Here is a 17883-nt window from a genome sequence, read left to right on the forward strand (position 1 = left end):
GAGCCATCATCCAAGCACCAAAACAACTTACATTGCATCTGAGATTCTGTCTGCTCAAAATGCCGAGTGGCTCGTAACTCGGGGAAACCAGTTGGCACAGTTCAACTGTTACCTCCAACAACACTGGAATGATAATGGTCTGGAGGTTAATGGCCTGTTAATAGATCACAAAATGTTGTCGGTTTGAAGTTTTATGTGTTGCAAGGCAATGGGGGTGTGCCCATAATGAGTACATCAGCTATGAGCGTGCTTGTGAGTAAGGAACGAATGGTTCACCTTCAGTAAGTTAAGCCTTCTGCCTCTCGGGTTCTTTTTTCCTCGGGGCATGTTTTTTATACAATAAATCAAATTAGACGCCAAAGGTGGCCGTTTTCTACAGATTAAATTTGTCATGTACTACTGACAAGTCGTAATTCCCCGTTTAAACAGTTGTGAACGTTGCAGGTTTAAACATCCGACCTTGTGACCATGCCGAAATGTCCTCCAGAGAGATACTGACGCCTCAGTTACTCTTGATGTTGCGCCAATGAGGACAGCATTAAAGTACTGAGTACCTTGGATGTGGAAAAGCACTATACAATTGAAAGGCCATTTACCATTATTGAAATTGTAAATTCCACCTTTAACAACACACAACCGTCCAACAATTGGGATTAATTCACAAATTGTAAAATCAGTAAATGTTGTACACATTTGTTCTGCATGAGAAAATCAACTGCATATAAAAGATGCGAACAAGCATAAATAAAAAGCTTTAATGATGCGCGAACACAAAGTTTGTTATGTATTCTATGAGCAGTGATGCCATATTGTAAAATCTACATATTTTTCAGATTATCTTAAAACTGTCGTTCCGATTCTTTCAGATCAAGACGTTGAATGTACATGTCGTGATTGACGCAGTCATCTCAACCGAGTCACAAGGTCAGGTGCACATTACTTAAAGCAATAATAAGGAAACATGTCTTTACTTCTAGTACAGCTGTCAAGTGTTCTATACATTTTTGATAAACATGAACTGGCAGCATTATGAAACCTTCAGAAGCTAAAAGCAGCAAGCCGGTGAATGCACCTGCCAAATACTAACAAAACAACACTGTTACAACATGGTGTCTTTAAACCAACATTGTCCTGGCGGGTCCTCTGATGCATAAAAGTCAATGTAGGAAATCTGTTGTTGCCATGACAACAGACACTATTCTTCTTAACACGCCAACGCACTGTCACAATGACTTTCAAACTGCTATCGCAGAGATGAATTTTACACTATAGCTGTGTACGCTTTTCTGTCACATTCAGTACGTCAACTCCCCAGCCCCCCGCCCAGCCATTACTGACAATCTTGTCCAAAATACCGAGGTATAACTTCACAGTCCTACGTGCTTGGGATTCACACAGGCTACTTGCCGACGGATGCTGGGAGGGATGGTGGAGGTCAGCTTTAGCAGACGCTGTGCTGTGCTGATGTGTGCTCATTCTGGGATTCAACTTGAGACTGATTTAAGATAGCTCTCTTAAACATGGAAGAGATGTAGAAGGCCTGACAGGAAACATTTGATCTGAATTAATATGGGAACAAGTGCAGGAAGAGCCAAGCAAATGGGGCAACTCACCACCCAGTATGCAGTGAGGGCTCCAATTATGTAGCCGAAAAGTACGTCCGACGGGTGGTGTTTGTTGTCAGTGATGCGGGTCAGACCCGTGTAGATGGCCAGCAGAAACAAAAGAAACTGCAGCACAGGTCTCAGCAGGCGGGCTTCAGGCCATGTCAACCGTGCTTGAAGATAAAACTGCAAAAACAAAACAAAAACTTCTGTAAATGTGTACTGGCTCGTCAACAGCAAACTCACATACTCATCATGTTCGCTTTCTTTCAGCAGTCAGAAAAGAAGGCATCCGATATTTGAAAATCATCTGGCATTTTACCACTAAGTATGCACTGTACCATTATTTCTTTTACCATGACAAAATATCTATTGCTGTATGCTTTTGAAGGGAAAGACAACTGACTGCTAATTACATCAAACAACCCAGACTTCCAAAATGCAGGTAAGTATAATGTCGGAAAAATATATTAATAACAAAATTGCTCAATTTTTATTTGCTTTTCTTAAAATACTGTATGTTCTTCTGTTATTTGTTTAGTTTCATTATGTCTGTCTTTTTGTGGCTTTGCTTCTTGCAAGAATAAATGAATCATGATTTGTGTGCGTGCATGTGTGCGCGCGTGCGTGAAAAGATGTGTAAAGGTGAAAAGGCATTCCCTTTTTGTGAATTTTCTACAATTTACTACATGGCCTTCTGCAGCCAGACAGCCCAAAGTTGGCAGTCCTGGTTAGCCTCTTCATCAAGGACCATAAAAACAAAAAAAACAGTGTTCACACCATGATTTGGCAGTAACAACTCGTGTTGATCTGTAGCCTGCAATCTTTTTGTGTTGGCAGAGGAATGCATGCTAATGGGTTGTGTTCACTTAATATGAAAACTAGCAGATGCAGGAACACAATAAACCAACCTTAACATCCATATTAAAGTCGACAATCAACACAAGCCCCTTTATAGTAAGCATGAATAAATACGTAATAGTATGAGTGTGAATTCTTCGACATAGTCCTCCATCAAGCCATAAAAAATGCAGGACGTCTCACAAACACACCCAGACAATAGAGGGGAGCAGTGAGGCAGTGAGCCGAGGTCATACCCCTCCCACAGCAAAACAAAGCGACCTCTGTGTTTCTCATTTCTCCTTCCAGTATCTCTCCTCCTCTATTTTCTCATTCGTTCACTCAGTGCAAGCTCACTGGACTGGTGATGACTTTGCATCTCATTACAACATAAAGGACTGCTATTTGGAAAATGGATGGAAAGATAGAAAGTAATGTTTATCTACTCACAGCTAAATACAGCATTGTGTACATCGCAAAAGAGGCGTGGCCGGAGAAGAAGGACTTCCTATATAGAGAGGAAAATAGAATTAGGATATCTTTGACAAATACAATTTGGAAATATATTAAAAGAAAATTACTCGGTGTCACGTGTTTGAAACACTGATGTGCTGATGAGTTGGGTGGAAGGACGGGTGGACGGATGGGTAACTGGGTTGGCTGTTTGGATGGATGGACGGACAGAGTGGTGTGACACCGGCGTTTTGGTGTGTATATTAGGGAATGAGCTGAAGCTGACAGCAGCTTGTTTGTGAGTGTGCCCATTGTGTTCGTTATGTTACTGTTCTACTGGTGACTGTTTCCTACACGCAAAGAAAAGGATAACAAACAATGAATTGAGATCAAATGGGAAGGATGGTGGTCTGGACAAGCAGATGAAGGTTGTAGATGGATCCATAACTCACACACCTGGCCTCTTCTATAGAGCGGTAGTCAGTATTGTGGCATCTGACAGACTCCAAGTAAGCTCCTTCCGTGCAGTTGAGTGACGCGTAGGTGACACCACACACGGACAAGAAGTGCGGCCGCAGTCGGCCAATGCTCAGCTTGGCCAAGTTTGTTAGGGATTGGCCGACGCAGCAGCCGAACAGGAAGGAGCCCAACTCCTTGTAGAGACTAGACACGTACTTGTTCCTGACAAAGGCTTTGGAGTTGACGCCTTGGAAGTGCACACGGTAACATTCCCCTAGAGTGATCTGCGGATGGACATGTGGTCACAACCACAGTGTTCAGAATCCAAATGAATTCAACGCAGTACTCACCCCGAGTCCCGTGATGAGGAGACCGCCAGCAATGAGCAATTTGTCTGGTATGGCCTCAGACTGCAGATGTGGGTAGGCGATGCTGCTGTCTCCACAAATGAAACCTCTGGTGTATGGTCTGACAGCCTTTAGCTCACTTAAAAAGAAAGGGGTGGAAACTGAGGGGGAAGAGGAGTGTGTTTATGATTAATGCTCAAATACTCAAACACTCCTTCTTTCAGGATCATTCTGTAACAAAACACATTCTTTCACATTTTGGTATTTTATATGCCATTTTTTGACACAGTGGTGAAACTTATTATTAGTAGTAGTATCATTATTGTTGTTTTTATTATTATTATTGTTGTTGTTATTATTGTTGTTATTATTGTTGTTTTTATTATTATTATTATTATTATTATTATTATTATTATTATTATTATTATTATTATTATTATTATTATTATTATTACAAAAAATCTGTGAATCCACCGTTTGCCTTTCATACAACAGGCCCAGATTTCACACTAAGTATTATGTTTGTCAGAAAAGAAATTGACAAGATCGCCATTATTTCACTATTATCAGTTTTTGTGACATTTAAGTTTGGTGGTATGCTATGAGATTTTTCTCATTTAAAATAGATGCCTCGGTGCTGTAAAGGTTGGCAAACACTGGCCTCGTGGTTGTCGCTGAAGAAATTCGGTCATTCTACCATTAAGAAGAATGTGAAGGTCACAAGATGACTCCAGAGGGATTGAAGGAATTAAACCGAATGTTCTTGTTCCCTGACTAACCTTTATATGCACAATTTCGAAAGGTTTTGCTAGAATACAGAATTACAGCGCAAGAGCAGAACAGAAGAGCGGCTTGTTTGTGACTTGAGCTCAACTCTTCCCCGCAAAACAAAAGAGTGAATTCTGAAACAAACCAGAGCCAGAAGCAGCCTGACACTGCCTACCCAACACTCATTTCCCCTGATACCCCTCTCTGCCTCACTCACACTCTTGCACGGAGACACTGGAGGGGCAACTCGACAAGCAAAAATGCACAACACGTTGTCTTCTGCACGTTTAAGTCAAGGGTTAAAACACACTATCTCTCCAGCCAGCAAGTGTGTGCTGATTAACCATTGCATAACCTCTTCCTGTCACTGTGAGGGACAGTGACACACGCACGCCTGCACGGACATGGGGATCCTACATATTTATTTATAGCGAATGCAATTCCCCGATTCCTCGCCAACTCTGCTCTACCCTGAGAACAAGTGGTTGCTATAGAAACAGTCGAATTCCCTGGGCAATGCACGAAACAGCTGGCACAGGCAGAGAGCTTGAGAGTGTGCAGGGGTGGGAAAAAAGAGTCTTAGAAGTGCATAAATTGAGTGAAAAAAAGTTTTGGGTGATATTTTTCTTTTGGATTACAAGTGTTCATGTGAAATCACCATACGAAAACAGCAGCTGCTAACTTATGTAATGACAAAACGTGGAAAACAAAATGGAACCTCCAGACAACAAAACATAAATGAATCAATGAATTTCAAAATATAAAGGTAGGCACTTTGTACCACAATGTGGCCTTGGGTAGGATTAGGAGGCTATTTTGACATGATTATTTTAGAGATCAGGGACTATTAGATTGTCATCATCATCATCATCTTTCGGAACACCATTCAGACTCTTGAGGACTGCATGGCATGTAGAAGATAATACTTTATGGTACATCTTGTTGTGAAGCAAGATCAAATGAAATTTGTATTAAGAACCCGTGTTATCTAATTAGTAGGAAGTCAGTTGTGAACATTTTTAGCTGTTTAACACATGCACTAATATAAATGTAAGGTTATGTAAATGCCATAGTAAAAGGAATCATTCCAAGGTTTTATATTTACACTAATAGATTAGAAGTTAGTCTTTTGTGCAAAAGAGTCAATTTCACATGGTTTTGTGGAATCAAGTAGTAAATTAATCCCAGACACATAAACAGTTTCTGGTAAATTCCAGTGACATATAGTAGGCAAAACAATTAAATGTTCTTTCTTAATGGATGGCAAAAAAGTTACACATTAGACTTTTTTCTTTTTCGTGTGCACTTTACATGCAGTCTTACACTAAAAGCACTTACAAACTTACCCAGCACCATAGGAAAATAAAAGGGAACATTTATACAGCCTTCACGTCCAGAGTGGACTACATACATTTCTTGTTATCTATTATTTCAAGATTTAGCTCACTCCAATTGTTCCTCAGAGGGGAAAAAAACCTTGAAAAAGTCTTTAAAAATGGACATTATATTCACCTAGAAAAAGGCACAGGACGTCTGAACATACGAGAAGCTTCTTTGTGAATGAAGCCTGCCCAGTTTGTTTCGGTTTATTGCCGCTGCTGTTTTCCATCCCCGCTGCTGCTGCCAGTCGCGAGGCGCTCTTCCCTTTGGGTCGGATGGGTTGGCGCTCTGGGCTCACATGAGCGCGCTGCGGACCCAACTGATCCAGCATTTCAAAACACAAAGTGAACTGAGCAACTTCCCATCAACAAGTTTATAGAGCCACAAATGCGAAGATATCATTGACGCGTAGCAACTACTTTATGGCGACTTCGGTAACGAGGACTTGGAGAACAACGTCATGTTCAAACGATGCCATGCGTATTGCGAAATCTTTGACGCGCTCTGTCTTTGCCACTGTGTCATAGTGCGCGCATCCTTTTGAGGGTCGCACACTGCTGGAGCTGCTGCAGCTCACTCATTGCGTGCACCTTGTTGACATATCAGTTTCTCAAGTGAGCCAAGGAAATTATAAGAAAATTGTCAGCACACCATCAGAAACAAAAAGTATGAATATTTAATAATCTCACCTCAATTTACCAACAAATTGAGTTAAAATTTTAGGCCTGTGCAAGTAAACACCAAACCTGTAGCCATAAAAATCCAAGTGTTTGTTGTTTATGTTTTGTTTTGTTTAATGAATGCGCGGACAGTAATGGATTACAATTTGAAAACAGTTGTTGATTAAACACAAAGAAGGAAAAACACTATTATTGTTTAAGGAGTAAATAATTGATTATATTTTACTGTCGGCTGCCAAGTCGGAATTTCAAATTATTGCAACGTTCTCAATTTGTTTTACTGGATAAATAAAGCTAAAAATAAAAAGACTGATTGTCCACTTAAATCTTTTGCGTGTAGAATCAATTCAACGACTTCCTGTATTCGAGCACTGTTCTAAGGTAATGAGTGAGTCCACTGTCTTTGTACTGTAGTTATAGTGGTTTGAGCGCTAGATGGCAGTAAAGCCATGTTTTCTCTTCGGTTGAGTTTCACCATGGTTTGCCTCATTGTCAATTAGTCGGCTCTTTAATCAGATTAAAAACTTTAGCCACAGAGAAAAAAACGTGTAAAAACCCGATTCGTAAGACTTTATAATGATTATTAAAATGTGGACAAAAAAGGCCGCTATCTTGACCCAATTGGGTCCCAAGCAAAATTGTATCTGTGCCATTGATGAGCGAAGTAATACAAAAAGTTCTACTCAGCAGAGGTAACTGAAAAAGGGTGCATGTAATAATAATAATAATAATAATAATAATAATAATAATAATAATAATAATAATAATAATAATAATAATAATAATAATAATAATAATAATAATAATAATATCTTGCTGACTGGCTGTCAATCTCATATTGCAATCCATCACGGGTCAAATAAACTAGCCACAGTGGCAGTAAGTGACAGGAAAACTAACTTCTCTTTTGCTGACGGCCAAAAAGGTTTGCCGCATTGTGAAACAGATGCAGCAGTATAGTGACTGAGACATCCGTGACTGCAAGGGTGAAAAGCAAAAGCGAGAACAGTGAAAAACCCAAACCTGTTAGGGTGGAATTTTTCTCCTCATTCTGTATCGAGACTGCAAGATGTATAATAACTGACATGAATATGCATATTTTGATATACAGTACTGTAAGTAATAAAAAGTAAATGTCCTTTCATCTCTGCTCGCTTTATATCTATAAGATTTGTTTTTATCCCTTCCCAAAGATACAACCTTTCTTTTATTTCACACATATATATACACGTTCATTCAGTGTAAAGAGACTTGAGATATCTGGGTACATTTGTAGTATATTTCATGTGGTCCATTTCATGAGGTAACAAAAACTTTTCATTTTTGCCTCTTGCACTTGAGCACATGGATTTTCCTGATTGGCTGTCATACTTTCGTGTGTGTGCGTGTGTGCGTGTGTGAGTGACCTGCTGACTTCCACATCTCTACGTATCTATCACGCCCCCACACAAACCATCCCCACATGTTCCCATTATGCCCTTGTTTATTCTCTATTGTCATTCCTCATGATACTTGAATTACCCAAACCCAGTCAACATGTCATGTGTGATTACATCATCTGGAGAGTCAATTGCACGATACCATTTCCACTTTTACAGTGTGATCATCTGGAGAGTCAATGGCACAATACCATTTCCACTTTTATAGTGCAAAATGTCTCAGTGGACTCCACATATGTGACGTGTGTTTGTGTGTGGGGGGGTGTGCGTGTGTTTGTGTGTGTAACAAATACAGTCAAACCTCGGTTTTTGATCGTCCCGGTTCTCGAACAAATCTGAATTCGAACGAAAAATTCGAGAGTTTTTGCTCCGGTTGTCAAACAAAATTCGGAGGTCGAGGTGTGACTGTAGTACAACAAATAGTACAATATGAAAGACGTCATAAAAGTGATTGTGGTTCACGTTCACATTCACTCTCAGTTCTGACACTACCTCACATGACGGGAAACCCCTGATGTCACATTAACTCTTTAATATGATTGGCTGACGTGTGAAGCGAAACTGCGTTTTTGTTTTTGCCAAGATTGCACCAGTCATGGGTGTGCTCCGAGCGGGGAACACCCTGAACTGGTCGCCAGCCAAGTGCAGGGCACCCAGAAACGAACAAGCTCCCAACTCACACTCACGGCAATTTGGGGTGTTCAATCGACCTACTACGAACGTTTTTTGGATGTGGGAGGAAACCGGAGGAGCCGGAATAAACCCACGCATGAATGGGGAGAACATGAATACTTCACACAGGGAGGGCCGGAGGTGGAATCGAACCTACACCCTCCGAATTGAGGCGGACGTGCTAACCAGAGTGCCCACATCCTCTGTACACAAAACCTGCTCAATGTTTTCCCTACACCAGTGTTTTCGTAGTCGTTCTAGTTAATTTTATTTGAAATGGGTTTTATTGTAGTTATAGTTATTGAGTCATAATTATTGATTTGATGTGGCTTGCTGCTGTTATTTCCTTTATTCATCCATGGATTTTGCCTGGTTGAAAGTTTTGTTATTATTTTGTTTTATTCATGATCTAGTTTTACTGACAGATTAAAAAAAAATGTGGATTTGACCTTTGTTTTTATTTCTCTCTCTCTCTGTAGTTATTTGTGCATAGAAGGTGATGAGTGGAACCAGTTTCACTTCTTCTACTGTCTCTAAACATATGTAGCGCATTCGCCTGCAGGCGGTTGCGAAATAGGGAGTCTCGGAAAGTTTTCACGCCCCCGGAAAATCGGACATAACTTTCACGCCCCCGGAAAGTCGGACATCGCGGAGGAGTGGCGGCAGCGTGAGAAATAAGGCGAGGATGGACACCCACGACTTCCGTGGTTTTTCCTTTCTCTCACCTTTTTTCTGCTATAAAAGGGCCGGATCGAAGACACTCGGCTCAATCCCGTGCACCGAGTGTAGTACAGAGCAAGCCGCCATCCTGTGGAAGTTACCCGCTGCAATTAGACGTCATTATGTGCGCATTGTTAGGACAGACACTCAAAGACACGGACATTGAGTGTCAAGAGAACAGAAGACGTGATCGGGGTCGTTGTCTGGACGTGTGCATGGTCGGGTCCATCCTCGTCCTATATGCAGCGCTCGCTGCCATGGCTGTGGTGTGTCTCCCTGTCCTGATGACGCACGGGGACTCAAAGCTGCAGCCGTATCGCTCTGCAAACGAAGAACAAACACAGAGCCCGCCATACAAGGTACATTTTGGATTATTATTATTTTTTTCAAATCAGACATTTGACTTAAATACTGTAGCCTGTCCTCTTGTGTCCAAGATGACTTCTTATGCCATTATTGTTTATATGTTGACAGATGCAGAACTTTGCTTTCTTGGAGGCAATCTCAAGTAAGTCTCTTTGTTTTTGGTCAAATGTATTTGAACACCATTCATCCATTTCCTGAAGCACTTATACTAATTATCTACTATCTATTTATCTTATTTATCTTATCTTATTTCATATTATATAGCTATGTCACTTTTTATCCAGCCGATATGTTATTCTTTTGTTGAGAGCCGTATGCATCGTAATTTCGTTTTGTTTACAAAATGACAATAAAGTCTGTCTAAGTCTAAGTCTAATTAGGGTTGAGTTGTATCTTACTGTGGGCGAAGCAGTGAATGAACACATCGATACAATTTCGAGTCTTCCATTAACCTGTCATGCATGTTTTTGGAATGTGACTGGATTGCGGGGGCACATCTATGCGGGGGCACATCTATGCAGGTGCAAACTCTACACCGGAAGCAATAGAATATTCTAGCCAATTATTTTCCTGATACTTCTATACTTTAGAGTTTAAGAAAATCATTTGGTTTTCCAATTTCATGACGAATACTGGATTTCAACTCGGTAGTATGGCTGCATGCCCTATCAATGACGTTTTCACTGATGATTGTTGATGTCTCCTTTTTACAGGCAAGTTGGTGAACTCAACAGTTCAATGGGATTCAGTCCACTATGGCACCGGGAAGTCCGTTGGTACCACCTTCCATTTTGACTCAAAGCAACACTCACTGAGACCACGAAAGGCGGGGATGTACTTCATCTACCTGAATCTCAACCTGACCTGCACATACAATTGCAATGCTGGCCTTCTCAGCGTAAATGTGGGGGACACGCTGAGCTGCCAAGTGAAGCTTCTAGCAGACACCCCACGACAAAGCAAGAAGTGTTGGACTGTGAGTTGGCTGAACGGCGACACGTCGTTGCTCACCCAAATGAGTGTACCAGAAGAAGGATTGCAGGACTGGAAGCTGGAGCTCAATGGGTCTAATTTGGGTATTTTCCTCGTGGACTAATATCTGACATCAACTATCCCAACTAAAAAACTCAACCATGTGAAAGACTTTGCGGAGCTCACGTGGGGGAAAAAAAAAAAAAAAAGAGACAAGTTGCAATCTTTCTAATACTATACATATTTATTTGACAAGATGGTACTATTTATGTTGCAGGTTGCTATATGTCCGATATGATGTTGTATATTGAGAACACTACATTAGTGTTAATGTGCAATTCACTTTGATTTTGAGTTGCTGGTTCTCTTTATTTTATAAAATGGCTTCAAGGTTCTCATCTGGATTCACTTCATACCACCTTAGATAAACAGCAGTGAGGTCACAGTCACGCTAACTGCAACGCTTACTGTATGTAAATCATTCCTTTGGTATTAACACAATAGAAGTTATGATTTGCTATGCAAACGAAGATTACAGAGTAAATGAAATATGTACTGAAGAGTTCCATTTTGCTAAATAAACATAAGCTAGCAGGTATATACAGGCCTGTGTACAATCATTCACTGCACCGCTTATCCTGTTCAGAGTTAAAGAGTGCCGGATTCAAGCCCAGCTTTCTTGGGGCAAAAGGTCCACCAAATTGGTTGCCACTTACACTTTAACAACCATTCAGATTTACGTGTACACTGACTGAGTGGGAGCGGAATCCACAATGCGTACACCGGTGACAAGTGAATACCGTCAGTGACTCCTGTCAAAAAATGTCATGCACTTTGCTCGTTCACATACAAATCTGAAGAACCTAACAGAAGTAAGGGAAACATATGGGTGGGAACATTGCATGTACCATTCAGAGTGTAAATACACAGATGTAGCTCTAAATTTGGGCATCTTTAAAAAAAAAGTGTAACCAAATGTACTTTATTGTTTGATGTTCAAAATGTGGACTTGACAAATGTGATGAAACAATGTAGCAAAGTCCAATGGACAAACTGCACTGTGCTGATTGTATCCATATTAACATGGAAATAATGATAATAAACATATATGAGCTGTATTTTTGTGTGTCCGTGTGTGTTCACGTACGTGAATGTGAAAAGTGGAAAATGACGTCGTGAAAGTGATTGCGACAAAGTTACAAGTGGAATGTTTGAAAGTGTCAGCTAAGGGGAACGTTCCCTGTTGTTGTCTGTAGTGGGAAGTAACAGTGCATCACTTCCTGTTTATTTATTTTGAAGTGCGGTTTGGAAAAAAAAAAAAGGCTGATATCACATTGAGGTGCCGATTACAACAGAAAATTAATAGGAGTATATCCCTTGTCATTGTGACCCGTGAGCTATATTTCTTAAAAAACAAATTGCAATAGTTCAGATTTCAACAATTATTTATGTTTACTGGCATTTTAATGTGGAGCACTGGAAAATACATTTATTTGCCTAATTACAATTAGCATGCTGGATTGAAATGAATACCAGATCAGTTTAACATTTATGATATAATTTTAGTTTGCATTTTAGTTCCATCACATTGAATATAAAAACATTGAGTAGTATCATTATGGTTTATTATTAATATTATTGTTATGTAGAGGTCCCCAACACTGCAAACTGCAACCACAGTGACAATGATCAATACAATATTGAATATCTCAAACAGTTTCTTTCAACCTATTCTGATGCCGCTTTTGCATTGGATCTCATTTGCACAAAATCTTTAGACCATAACAGCAGCATGAACATAGATTTTTTTTTATGAATGTATAACAATTATTATAGAAAACTCTCAGTATAAAAATACAGTTTTATGGAGGAACAGATGATAAATTCAGATTAGAACACTTTTTGAATTGCTTTTAGTAGATTACCACCAAGCACATACTGGCCAAGTCTCATGTTCGAAGGTGTGCACAGGAGATGCTGATGTGTTGGTTTGCGGCTTACCACAGGAAATAACCCAATTACATCAAGAGTCTATCTAAACATGGTCACCCCACTCTCCCCATTGTTTCCATATCTTGCAGACTCATTTTATCAACTTTTCTTGCGTGTGTCCTTTTGCCGCAGAATACATCCATTCTCAAGGGCTCAAATTTGTTTGAATAAAATGAGGTAATGGTGCTAATAACCATAAGCTAATTTACATATATTACTTCATTGAAGGCAGCACGGTGGAACACTGGTTAGTACATCTGCCTCACAGTTCAGAAGGTGCGGGTTCGATTTTACCTCCAGCCCTCCCTGTATGAACTTTGCATGTTCTCCCCGTGCCTGTGCCTGCGTGGGTTTTCCCCGGAAAATCCAGTTTCCTCCCACAACCCAAAAACATGCATCGTAGCCCGATTGAGCACTCCCCAATTGCCCGTAGGCTTGAGTGCGAGTGGTTGTTAGTCTCTGTGTGCTCTGCGATTGGCTGGCAACCCGTCCCTGTTGGGATAGGCTCCAGCACGCCCGCAAGCGGTACAGAAGATGGATGGATGGATGGATGGATAAATGGAAATGCTTTTGGGTAGATGACATCTGAAGTCTGGTGCACGTTGTGTCTGACCTGGAGATATTTTGACAGGCCTTTAACTTAAATTCTTGTTTCTCAGTCATTCTACCTCTACACCTGTCTCCAGGAACTAAAAATCATGTTCGACTGGCCTTAGATCAGGCAACTACGCGCTGGGTGCATGTGAAAGGGCCCATCCTCTGTATGTCAGCGTGCGCAGCAATAGCTCAGGGAGAGTAACCAAATGAGGCTTGCACTTGCTCAAAAATCAAGATGTCGCCCTTTTCATTCTGCGCCATTTGAGGAATTAGAGCCTTAATCCCTACAGATCACAGATTTCAATGGTACAACATGTAAACATCCATTGCAAGACTTGAGTGATTAAACCAAAGAAGAGCAAGTGAGACGAGAGGACTCTTTTCTCATTATGCATTGCAAGAATAGCTGAGTCATCTTTGTTGCTCATCTCTCTTCTCAGGCGTGTGTTTTACAACACATCAATAAATTTGCACCTGTAATTCTGTGGTTTGTCTACAAGTGCTTGGGGTGCTTTACTATAGACTTTCTAACAAATATTTTCACAATTTGGTATAATGTATTCATCCCATACCGATTCAACATACAGAACTTTTATTCCTTCAACAAATAATCTAGTCTGAATATCAGATACAGTTTTATGAGGTTGCAATAATTTGCAAAAGTTCTTCGAATACATTCAAACCAAAAAGGAAGAAGCTAATCATAATGACACAAGTGTGAAATTAGTCACTAGGAATATGTTTCTATGGAGATACCATGAAGGCTCCCATAAAGTTTTCAGTCGGTCCGGGACGCAGTTTCTGTATACTATCCAATGTGATGAAAATTTGATCTCCGGACTGGAGGTGGAAGATCCCCGCCAGGTAACTGTCCCATATATCCTCCCCACCTGATGACTTGACACTTGAAGGTTTAGGAGTCCAGCAGCGGGTCCTATAGGAAGGAAAAAAAAACACAAAAAAACAACGTGGCAGCAGAAACTGAATGCAACTGAAATGGTTGTGTACAAAGTTAGCAACAGAGGAAGAAATCCAGATGCCTGCTAACCTCTTTGATTTCATAAGTTCGATGGGTTGGTCGTATGCGGCCGTGTCTTTCATCACCTTGTGCTGGATAAGAGAACACACCTCTGCTGCATTTATCTGCACTTTGGAGTAGAGGTAGTAATAACCTTCCTTCTCCACCAACAGGCGGCCATTGTTGTAGCCCATTTGGTGGGTGATGGCGTCACCATCTTTGTCAACCCACTGCACCACATTTTTCTCCCCAACAGGATTGCTGCTGCCTAAAATAAAGTTGAGCGAGGGTTCAACCAATATGTTCAAATAGTATATTCATTTTATTTAAGTCGCTGTAGGATTCTTACACATCAGGTGAGCAAAGGGCTTAGGTCCCAGCAGAGTTTGAACTGGCTGAATCTCATTCGAGCCGCCTGTTTCCAAAGGGGTAACAATTGAATTGAATTACAGTCATCAATTTTGAAACTTTTCTATTGGCTGTCCAGTAAAGGTGAGTGTTGTTATGACATTATCATGAATTTGTTAATAATATTGTCAAGAGTTGTGTCAGCTATGGGTAAAAGGAATTGGTGAGTGATTGTGTCATGAAGAATTTGAGGCATGACTTTAGTCTCAATTAATAATAATAATTATTATTATTACAAGATATGGGATCACTTTTGTTTATTTATTATAAACAGTCACGGTAGTAATGCAACTGTTTTTTTTCTATCACATTATATAATTTTGTCTCTTTTTTATTTTCTGTTTCATAATAAATAATCATACTTTTGGATGCCGCTGGATCTTGGAAGGAGCCAACCTGCAAGACATAAAAAGAGCAAGAGTAAACCTTGGGCAATTCAATTCAAGCGTAACATGACATTTAAATTGTTGACACATTCATTCAAACTTACCTGTTGAGCGGCTATTTTGGGGTTGGACATGTTCCGACAGAAAGGATCTGATACGCAGATGGAAAATGCCTGCAAGGAAGAAAGTGAAAAGACAAGAGAAAGTCAAACAAGCAATGATGTCAGAAGTTCAAGTGCAGGAAATGTTGTTGTTGAGGTTTACAAAACAAATGAGGCCTCTAGTGTGGCAATTTGACAGATGTCCACATATGCACATGCTGTAGGATCTTTTGTTGGCAATGGAATGAGAAAATCACAATATCAAAACTATGATGGTGGATGTCAAACTTCTGTGCCTTTACAATACCGTGTAAGTATCGGACAACAATTAAATCTGCTGCTATCAATTTATTTGTACAAATACACTGCATAAAATAGGAAACTGATTTTACGGAAAATAATCACAACAGTCACTATGATGCAGATTTCGTCATGTCATGCTGGTATTACTTTACATTATTTATGGAGTAGTAGCATTGGAAGCTGTCGCTCTTAAATCTTGACGTCATTGGATAAATAAAGCCCGGTACTATATTCAACAAATTGAGCGGTGCAAAATACAATGTAATACATTTAATTTTAGAACGGGAGAGACCACTTGACATTTGATACAAATGGGCACGTGACTTAAAAGGTGATTGCCTATACAAAGATAATGGATGTTTAGTTGTGACTGGGTGCGTGTGTGAAAGAGAAACAAAACAGAGACAGTTCATGACGTAAGAAAAAAAGGAAATTTCCAAAGGAGAAAAGCAGTCAAAATAGTTTCGTCTTCAGTCGGAAGGACAACAAGCCCAAGACAACAACCTCACCTCGGTTTTCATGTAAAGTTTATAGACAAAACATCCTTCCACAACAAGTCCCAGCATAGCCAGCGCCACCACCAGCAGAAGACACTTGCTTCTGGTGGGAGTCCATTGTGTTTTTTTCACGGGTCGGGGTGGGGGGAAGAAGCCGGTTTGGCTATCCACCACAAAGACTTGGGGACGACTGGCCACTCCACCCTCTGACATTTCCTTTCACCTGCTCCACCTGTGATGCAAAGGAGGCAGAAGGTCACGAGGCCCATCTGGGTAAGGAGGCTGCAAGCATAATTGGAAACAAGTCTAGACACAAGATATAGAAAACAGATTGATGAATAAGCAAGAAATGCCGCCAAACTAAATAGAGGTTGTGATGCAACCTGCCTTCTTGGAAGCGTTTCTGAGAACAGACATTACTACATGCTACGAGCAAAATAATCGTTTTTTGTTTTTTTAAATACAAAGGATGGATACCTTGGATTTACTGACGCTTTGTGTATCTTTTTAACTCAGCCAATTACCCAAAATTGGGATAAAAAAAAAAAGAATGAAACAACCTAAAGAATGGAGTATTAGAAAAATAAAATAAACACAAAAATGGTTATCTTTGAAAATGCCAACTTACAGCCAACACTTAGGATGAACTCTCAGTACAGCTGAGTGTGTTGCCTCGCAGATATCCTGCCGAGTGCCACCAATATTGCTTTCTTTAACAAGCTCATGTCAGGAGGAAATGAATATGACACAGGGAAGAAACAACTCAAGAGCAACAGAAGACTGTGTGTGGGACACTCCCCCACAATGTTGTAGTTATCACCCCTCAGCTCACACTTCCTTTTCTCTCCACGTGTCTCTATTGAATTTCGCTGTTTTTGTATATTGACATCTATATTGACATCATGCATTTGTTACAACTGTATCAAAGACGACGAGTTACCTGCAACTGACCAAATGGCTTGGATATTGATAATATTTGTAAACACAATAGGCTACATCTTTATTCATCAACAGGTGTCACAGTAACAAAGCGCTTTACAGAACATACATGGAAAGTATCACACTCATTTCTCATCAACGGAGCAGACTAATCTTAGCAACGTAAATGCATTAAAAGAAGAAATGATTCAATATTGTGTAAATTGCGTGTGTTAATGTTTGAAGGTGACTAATGTTTTGCACAAGTTCTCTTGTCCTTCTTTCTTTTTTGCTTGTAATTGTTCTCATGAGCAACCTTAAATTACAGTAAGTCTTCCCTTGTATTAACGATGACATATCGTGGAAGCTGTGATTCGATTGACGCTACACTCATCCTCCTTGAACTCCTCTTTTCACCAAGTGTGACATACTTTAAACGCCAGGACAGCAATTTTTCTTGCTCTAGGGCGCCTCCCTCAGTTGTGAATGAATAAATTGTATTGCAATGCTGGGGTCAAAAATAGTACATAGAGAGGCTAAGAAAATGATTCATATATATATTTTGGAATATTAAATAAAATGCTGGAGAGGCTTAACTGGAACTACACATCTTTTTACACCTAATCTGTTTACACCTAATCTGTTATTGTTGTAGAGAGAGGGACGTGTTAAAAATGATTTCCTCCATATGCTGAAGCCAAGAATACAGCACACATATGCACACATTGTGTTTATTGTAGATAAAACCGAGGGAAGACAGATGGACGTGTGCAGTTGAGGTGGGCTTGAATGAGTGCCGTTCAACTCAGTTATTGAGAAAGCACACGATTTGTGAAATGTTTGTTTTGTGTCCCTAAGGTAATCGTTATAGGACAAGAATTTCTCCCAAATGTAAAAATAAAACAGTCTTTTGGAAAATGCAAACATAACCATTGGTCAACCTCCATTTGTGCCCCCTTTTGG

General features: G+C 40.1%; 3 protein-coding genes across 5 annotated transcripts; 1 reads left to right on the forward strand and 2 right to left on the reverse strand.

The window, feature by feature from the left end:
* Positions 1-736: 736 nt before the first annotated feature.
* LOC133151725 (phospholipid phosphatase 3-like) lies at positions 737-6340 on the reverse strand. Its single transcript, XM_061274996.1, has 6 exons — positions 5984-6340; positions 3707-3864; positions 3354-3640; positions 2895-2952; positions 1614-1790; positions 737-1540 (listed from the first exon to the last, which is right to left on the reverse strand). Exons 1-6 carry the CDS (start codon positions 6180-6182, stop codon positions 1442-1444), a joined length of 978 nt encoding a protein of 325 aa, XP_061130980.1. The 5' UTR covers positions 6183-6340; the 3' UTR covers positions 737-1441.
* Positions 6341-9202: 2862 nt separating this feature from the next.
* LOC133151726 (uncharacterized) lies at positions 9203-11818 on the forward strand. Of its 2 annotated transcripts, none has more exons than XM_061274998.1 (3): positions 9203-9702; positions 9833-9870; positions 10442-11818. In XM_061274998.1, the coding sequence occupies exons 1-3, from the start codon at positions 9485-9487 to the stop codon at positions 10822-10824; spliced, it is 639 nt and encodes a 212-aa protein (XP_061130982.1). In that variant the 5' UTR covers positions 9203-9484; the 3' UTR covers positions 10825-11818. The 2 variants fall into 2 exon arrangements, with proteins under 2 accessions (XP_061130982.1, XP_061130981.1); XM_061274997.1 differs by having other exon boundaries at positions 9208-9721; positions 9837-9870.
* A 2046-nt stretch (positions 11819-13864) lies between these two features.
* LOC133151955 (tumor necrosis factor ligand superfamily member 14-like) lies at positions 13865-16928 on the reverse strand. 2 transcript variants are annotated; one of them, XM_061275400.1, is made up of 7 exons: positions 16631-16928; positions 16015-16234; positions 15206-15274; positions 15078-15111; positions 14657-14722; positions 14338-14575; positions 13865-14223 (listed from the first exon to the last, which is right to left on the reverse strand). In XM_061275400.1, exons 2-7 carry the CDS (start codon positions 16213-16215, stop codon positions 14034-14036), a joined length of 798 nt encoding a protein of 265 aa, XP_061131384.1. In that variant the 5' UTR covers positions 16216-16234; positions 16631-16928; the 3' UTR covers positions 13865-14033. The 2 variants fall into 2 exon arrangements, with proteins under 2 accessions (XP_061131384.1, XP_061131385.1); XM_061275401.1 differs by lacking the exon at positions 16631-16928 and adding an exon at positions 16480-16623.
* Positions 16929-17883: the final 955 nt, after the last annotated feature.

This window comes from Syngnathus typhle, linkage group LG3 (assembly GCF_033458585.1).
Source record: "Syngnathus typhle isolate RoL2023-S1 ecotype Sweden linkage group LG3, RoL_Styp_1.0, whole genome shotgun sequence".
NCBI lineage: Eukaryota > Metazoa > Chordata > Actinopteri > Syngnathiformes > Syngnathidae > Syngnathus > Syngnathus typhle.